General features: G+C 56.6%; 1 protein-coding gene across 5 annotated transcripts in view; it reads right to left on the bottom strand.

Annotated features, from left to right (window-relative positions):
• NUMBL (NUMB like endocytic adaptor protein) overlaps positions 1-7,846 on the bottom strand; it is a 24,455-nt gene extending 16,609 nt beyond the window's left edge. For 2 of the 5 annotated variants that reach the window (XM_027079586.1, XM_027079584.1), the window contains exons 1-3: positions 6,876-7,846; positions 3,214-3,298; positions 1,082-1,224 (exon numbers count right to left, since the gene is read on the bottom strand). In XM_027079586.1, coding sequence (XP_026935387.1) covers positions 1,082-1,224; positions 3,214-3,298; positions 6,876-6,899 — 252 coding nt within the window. In that variant the 5' untranslated portion in view covers positions 6,900-7,846. Of the gene's footprint in view, positions 1-1,081; positions 1,225-3,213; positions 3,299-6,875 lie in introns of those variants that run through there. The other 3 variants (XM_027079587.1, XM_027079585.1, XM_027079588.1) reach the window with 3 other exon arrangements.
• Position 7,847: the final 1 nt, after the last annotated feature.

Genomic DNA, 7,847 nt, shown 5'->3' on the forward strand with positions numbered 1-7,847 from the left:
GGACTCTCAACCACTGCGCCACCAAGGAAGCCCAACTCATTTACTCTTTACCTCAACTTTGCAAGGTGGGGACCTTTTTTTTTTTCTTGGCCGCGCCACATGGCTTGTGGGATCTTAGTTCCCCTACCAGGGATGGAACCCATGCCACCCTGCAGTGGAAGTACAAAGTCTTAACCACTGGACTGCCAGGGAAGTCTGGGTACCCCATTCTTATCCCAGATATACAGGTGAGAAAACTGAAGCACAGCATGGAGTAATGATTCCCACCCTGCCTCTATCCTTGGCCTTTAACACATCCCTGGTGTCCTTCTGAGTGCCAGCATCTGCATCTGCGCCTGAGGACTGGCCCCAGGCAATGACTGATAGGAGCGGGGGTACACACGCCCCAGCTCCCTCACCCCGTGGGTGGGATGGCTCGATTTCCCACAGTTCCCTAGTGGCATCAAGCTCAGCTGCTCACAGCTATAGTTTAGTAAGACACCCTTTACTGGCTGCCTTCCCTTCCTCACTCTCACCAGCATTTCCTGCACCTCCCAACAGCCCCTCCCTCGCAAGGTCCGCTTCTAGGGGAAGGGAAAACAAGGTGGGGGGGGGGACGCTGTGACCATCGTCTGTTGTCACCCAACCAGGAAGGGAATGAGTGGAGAATCGAACCTGAATCCTGCTGTCTCCCTTATAAATTTTCGTGTGTGTTGTAAAGGGTCGTGGTGGTCTAAACCAGAACGCACTTAACAGTAGAGGGCTTTGCAAATACTACAGAATTTTTGTGACCTCCCAGTGCCCCCCTGGAATCTGTGAGCTCCCACAGAATAGCGTGACTCCAGGCGGGACGCCCCCCCCCCCAACCCCAGCTAATATTTTCCTGGCACAAGAGAATGGGTCTTGGTTTCTAATCCCAACTTTAAGGGACTCAGGCGGTGCGGTCCTGCTTCTGCAGGATCCGCAGTTCTTCGGGGCTGTGAAGTCTCTTGGGTCTCAGCCACCTCACCGGGCAACGGACAACAGACACGGGACACGCACGCGCACAGCGAACAGCTCGCACACCGCCGCAGCCCCGCCCACACGAGCCCCGCCCACTCACCCTGACCGGGAAGCTGCACGTGCCCTTGCGCACCGCGTCCTCGTCCGCCTGCCACTGGTGTGGGCGCGATGCCTCAGGCACGTAGGCTGGTTTCCGCCGCCGCAGGCTCTGGCGTAGCTTGTTCATGGTGCCCGCCCCGTCTGCTGACAGGAGTGCGAGTCAAGGGTCAGAGGCATGGGGCTCAAGGTGGGGGGAAATAGGGCTCAGGGAGCAAGGGGTCAGATAACATGGCAGTAGGGCTACAGGGTTAGGGGGTCACTGGGTCAGAGGACATGACATCCAGGGAACATAGACTAGCAGCAGTTAGGGGATACCGACAAAGGGGGCAACTGGAAGGCAGGGGAGTGGGAGAGTCGGCAGTGGGGATTCAGAAGACATGGGGCTAAGAGGCAGGGAGGTCTGGGATGTGTGCGTCGTGAGTCACAGCTTTTAGGGGTCTGGAGATTCGGGGTGTGACAGTCAAGAGGCATGATGATCCAAAGTAATGGGAAGTTAAGGCAGTGGAGGACATTGGGGTTAGAGGGCATAGCAGTCAGGGGTCACGAGGTCAGGGGTTTTAGGGGTACGAGGTCAGGGGATGAGGTGGTCAGAGGGCACAGGAGTTGAGACTTGCATGGGTCCGATGTGGGGGACTCAGAAGGTCCAGGGATTGCGGTTCAGAGCCCAGGTCAGAGGGTGCTGGGGACAGGGGTGGGTCTCTGCAACTCTGAGATACAGCCCCTCTGACAAATGTGTCTGTTCTAAGGCAGAGGCCCCTGGGGAGGCGTGCACCTGCGATGTCAGAGGTAGGGATGGAGGTGGTGGCCAGTCACTAAGACAGCCTTTGCTGACTGAGAAGCCATACTGAGTCCCAGGAGGAGTGTGAGGGGACACCTAGGACAGAGCACCAACAGATGAGACTCCGCCTGTGTGTGCAAGCTGGTGTGTTCCTTTTTTTTTTTTTTGGCCTCACTGTGCGGCTCGCAGGATCTTAGTTCCCCGACCAGGGATCGAACCCGCGCCCTCGGTAGTGAAAGCGCGGAGTCCCAACCACTGGACCACTAGGGAATTCCCTGGTGTGTCCCTGAGTGTTGTGTGTGAGGGTGTCTAGTTCTGCGCATGCACCTATTGTCTGTGAAGGCTGTACGGAAGGACACAGGTCTGAGAATGGTTGTTGATGAGAGTATGTGTCTGTGAATGCTGTCTGTGTCCAAGAGTGTGGCTGTCATCTGTGAGTGTAAGTCCCTGAAGCTTATGGCTGAAGAGTAAGCTATGTGTGAGAGTGGTGGTGAGTGTGTGTCAGGGAATGTTGCCTGTGAGGATGGGTCTGTGTTTGAGCATGAAGCTGCTGTCTTTGAAAGGGTGTGTCCGTGACTGTTGTCTTTGAAGCTGTGTGTCTGTGTGAAGATGTGGCTATTGTCTTTGATGACCACTGCCCATGACAGTGTGTGTCTGTGAGAGTTACCCAAGATACCACATCTGTCCAAGAGTGCAGCTGTTGGTGGTGAGGCTGTGTGTCTGTGGCTGTTGTTTGTGAGGGTGTGTCTGGGTCAGATAAGGTGGGTGTTGTTGCAGAGAATGTGGGTCCGTGAGTGTTGTTCTGGGGGTGTGTCTGTATGCAACCGTGCATCTGTGAGGCTGTGTGAGGACATGAGGTTGTCATCTTTGAGAGTGTGTTTGTGAGTGTTATTTGTGAGGGTGTGGTGGTGTGAGAATGTGGCTGTTGTCTATGAGAGTGCTGAGTGTTATTTGTGAGACTGTGTCTGTGTGCAAAAGTATAGGTGTTTTTTGCATCCCTTGAGAGTCCCTGAGTCTGTATCTGGTGAGTGTCTGTGCTCACCTGTGAGGGAGTCCGGCTGTTGTCTAGGATTGTGTCTGTATGTTTGTGTGACTGTGAACCTGTGGGTGTGGGGATGTTGGTGTGTGTCTGAGTGTCCAAGTATGTGTGTGTGTGTGTGTGTGTGTGTGTGTGAGACCTAGTCTAGGTGGGTGTGTCTGTGAACGAGGTCACTGAGTGTGCCGGGAAGTCATTTGGGGGTGTCCGCTTGTGAGTGTGATTAAGCCTGTGTGACCGCAGGGACAGTTCCTTTGGCTATGCGAGGCAGACCCACCCAGTCACTCAGCCTTCGCCCTGTCCCCAGCTGGCCACTCACCTGGCTCCGTCCTGGAGGTTTCAGGGGGCCCCAGGGCCCCACAGGGGGCAGGGGGCAGATGCTGCTCTGGCCTCCTGGGTCCGCCCTGCCCAGGGGAGGGAGGAAAAGTTGAGAAGCTGGCTTGGGATAGGGCGCAGTCCCCTACCTCACCCCCCTCTTTGGACATCAGCCAACCCCCCTTCATCTCAGGATCTCTGATGAGAGCCCTGGTTGTCATAGCAACTGTTACTAAGGCAATCAGCCACCTGGTTGCAAGGGCCCAGGAACGAGTAGGTGTGTTTCGGGAGCATCTGCTGGGGATGTCCTGGCCTCAGGAGGCTGTCTGTACCCAAGGGGATGGTGTGAAGGGGGTGGCCTGCCCTCTAGACACATGTCCAGGGCTGCACACACACATACAGTCACATGTGTACATGCAACTCTGGTCCCCAATTGTCCCTAGAACCTGGTCACAGCTCTGCACAATTACACACAGAGACAACCACAGGGACACACACTGGATCACGCAGAAACACGTCAACAGTCACAGCCACTGTAAATACCTGGCTACACATCCAAGTTCACAGACATACAGTCTCTGCTACGGACCATTTGTCCACAGGTATGTAGAGTCCCAGGCTGCCCAGGCACTGCCACAAACGTCTGGTCATATCAGTAACTGGTATTTTGTCACTTCTCTTTTCTCTGCCATCTACAAAGAGCTGGGTCCGGGCACACCCACTGGGGCAGCCCATGGCCAACCAATGACAGTTGTTTCCTCGGGCACCCAACCAAGATACTCACATTACAGACCCACCCATGTAGAATGACACCCCGCAGGAGGTCACCTATTAGCTCTGAGGCACACACACTTGTCACATACAGCTCCCCTGCTGCCTGCTGACATCTGGTCAGGGATGCATGCAGACACACCGACACACATTTGGTCATACCGAGTCACACCCAGCCACAGCCACATGTGTTTAATCGTCGCCCGGCGCACAGCTGCACAAGGACACTCGACCCCAACTGTATCAGTCACACCAACACACCTTTCTGGTCACACACTGTCACACAGCCATACGTCCCAGGCGTAGAGGCACACATCTGGTCACAGTATCAGCCACACGTACATGGATGGTTCTCCATACCCAAGCACACACACAGACCCCGATGGCCACGGCCCAGGCATTAGAAAGAAATGGGCACACAAACTCGGGACATGCATACAACCATCCAGAGACAGTTCTCCCCAAGGACGGACACACTCAGACACAGCCAGACAGTCAGCGGCTCAGAGTCACAGCCATACGCATTTCAGAAACGGTCATGTATGCAAAGTCCCACAGCATGAGTGTCCACGTTACCCAGCCATATATCACGGTCATGGTACCTATTTCACAGTTACCCGCCATCCCACACCCAGCTGTACCATGTCAGACCATCACAGAGAAACACACGGTCTCTCTTCCTGCAAACATGGAAGTCACACCGACAAGTATGGGGCCACATACGATCACAGCCCCATGTGGAGAGACACATAATATCTCACACACAGAGGCATCAGCACACAATTTCCATTACACACACACAAGCAGTCAGGTATGTGCTTAGAAATACAGTGACCCAGACAGAGCATTTATAGCTGCGTTTACACAGAAGACACAGTTCCGGAGTCATGTGTGGAGTCAGGAGACAGTCACTCTGTCACCAAATCACACAGATTCAAACATAAGCCGCCCGGCACGCATACAGGGACACCCACCCACCCACCCCAAACAGCCACACGGCTACAGACACACACTCTTACAGACCATGACACAGACACAAGTATATAGAGTCACCCAGCGCCACAGACATGCAGGTCACACACAAATACAGAAGCCACAGTCACATACACATCCCCCCCCACACACACACACAATCACTGGTGCCACCACACACAGACACACCTATAGTTTGAGTCACATGCAATGAACTAACCCACTATTAATAGTCTGTCAGGGTTTCAGACTCCAAGTCAAATACATAACCCAAATCACAGGTACACAACTATAACTGCACAGAATCAGTATCAACACACAGACCTAGATGTAGTCATTTATACAATCCCGGCCACACACACAGATGTGGCTTTGAACACACAACCGCAAACATACAAGTCACAGTGCCAGCACACAACCTGTCACATAAGCACAGTGTGACTTCACATACAATGGCAGTCACACACCTAAAGTTGCAGGCACAGTTGTGTGTCATGCAAACACGTGTGTGACACACATAGAAAATCAGACACAGTCACAAACATTCGAGGTCATTAGGACAGTTGCACATGGACACAGAGTCATAGACACAACTCCACTTATAGTCACAACTCCACCCACATCTTCAGTCAGCCACACACATGCCCAACCCCGTACTCAACAGATACAGTGTCACATACCCAGTTAGAGTTACCAAGGTACATACATGGGGTCACAAAAGACATAAAGACACAACCACATAGTCACAACCATGCACACACTCAAACACAGACAGACTGAAAAGTATAGGGTTCTGCACAGTGAGTGAGCAGCTGTCATATACACATACACAGCCACACAAATGCTGGGGTCACATACAGAGACACAATCACAGATGCTATCGGACACAACCACAAGCACGAAACACACGATTCCTCAGAGTCACCGGCTGCAGCTCACACACATACACACACAGGCAACCACAGTCACAAAAACACAGGGTCACACTCTTAGCCACCTCCCCATCGCTTGCTTCCCCGCTTCCACCCAGGTACCACACACAAAGCCATCATCACCGCAGACGCTGCAGACAGACAGGGCTGCACCAGGTCCCTGGGGAGCCGCCCCCTGGCCCAGCCTGAATCCTGGAGCCTGGGGGGCCAGAACCGGATGGGGAGGAGGTGCATTGTCTGTGCGTGGGGCCCCTCCCAGACAGCTGGGCAGCCCCAGGGACAAAGAGGGTGGCCCAGGAGACCTGTGCCCTGGGACCCTTGACCAAGTCTTTTTGTGTGTGGGGTTCCCTGAAATTCCCCTTATTTTATTCAGGCTTGGGGGGGATAGAGTCCCAGGCACAGAGACCTTGTTTTGAGAAGGGTCTGTTCCTGGGACGCCGCCCAAGCATGGGGGGATGCTGTGCCCCGGACGCCTCTGAGGCCTGGGGACGCACTGTGCCAGGAATCCCCCCGGGCCTTGGCTTGGTGGGGAAGCTGTGGGGGCCCGGGGACCCCATTCTCAAGACCTTGCCTAGAGGGTTGCTGTGAGAGAGCCCCTCAGGCCGGTAGGGGTTAAGGATTGCGTCTGGTCTGGAATCCCCTCTTAGAGGCCTTGACTTCATAAGGAGGTTGCGTCCCAGACCCCATCCCCAAAATCCTGCTTAGGGGGTTGTACCTAGAATCTGTCCCCCTGTCCTTGATTTTTTTGAGGGGGAGGTCTGTGTCTGGGATCCGTATCTCCAGAGCCTTGACAAGACAAGGCCTGTGCCCGAGACCCCTGTCTCCCAAGATCTGGCTTGGAGGGGAGCCGATTCCTGGACCCCCACCCAGGACCACCCTCCCCAGCCTTGGCACCCTCTCTCCATCCGGGCGCCGCGGCCGCCTCCCACCCTCCGCCACATCAGCAGCGGCGCCGCCCCCGACCCGAGCCCCCTTCTCCCGCCCTTCTCACGCTGGCCGCCGCGCTGCGGGACATCCAGGGCTCCGGCGCCCCCGCCTCCCGCGGCCCCGGCTGGGCCCGGATCCCCGAGTGCTGCTGCTGCTGTGGCGGCGGCGGCAGCTCGGTCTGACGCGGGCCGGGGCCGGGGGCAGGGGTATGGTGCGGGATGCAAGCTCGCTAGCCTGCTCCGCTCCCGGGAGGATTCCGTTCCAGGGGCGGGGGAGCGCCCCTCCCGCTTCGGCTCCCCGCCCCAGCCCCGCCGCCTGCTGGATATGCAAAGAGACCCCGCCCCTTGACCAGCAGGCCACGCCTATACGCAATCACGACTCCGCCTCCTCCGGTGTGGCCACCGCCCCGCCACGCCCACTGGCCAGTCCTGGGCTGAGCACGCACGTGAATCTCGCTGACACGTTCCCCTAGGTCCATCCAGGCGTGGGCTCCCTTCCCCTCCGTGACCCCTGACCTCAGATCCCCCTAAGTTCCGCGTCCGAAAGATTTGCTTCGGGAGGCGCCTCGCGGTCTCTCATCCCCAAATCTTCCAGCTAACCCCACGGTTCTCCCAGCCCAGCGGGGGCGGGCAGAAGCGGTGACGAGGCACTTTTGCCAGGAGAGGGGGAATGAACAGACCCCGGCGTCCTGGTGCGCGATCGGTTCAGCTTCGGGGGCGGGGGCGCCAGGCTGGGACCGGGGAGCGGTTCTGGCCGCCCAAGTGCCCCCGCACCCGCCCAATCCTGTGGGTTTGGCAAAGCAGCTGGCAGGGGCATTAAGGCCCATTAGCAAAAGCGAGGTTGCTGGGAGCCGAGTGGAGGGAGCCAGGAGGCTGGGAGGTGGTGTGTGTGTTGTGGCGGAGCCGGGGGGTGGGGGTGGGGGTGGGGGTGGGAGGCCTTCTCAGCTGCCACAGCCTTCGGAGCAGGTGGTCAGCACGTGCGGAAGGGGCAGGGTGGGGGGTAGGGAAAGGGGAGAAGGAGGGTCCCCGCAACAGAT

This window comes from Aethalodelphis obliquidens, unplaced genomic scaffold (assembly GCF_003676395.1).
Source record: "Aethalodelphis obliquidens isolate GAN/ISIS:26980383/991018 unplaced genomic scaffold, ASM367639v1 scaffold43, whole genome shotgun sequence".
NCBI classification, from domain to species: domain Eukaryota; kingdom Metazoa; phylum Chordata; class Mammalia; order Artiodactyla; family Delphinidae; genus Aethalodelphis; species Aethalodelphis obliquidens.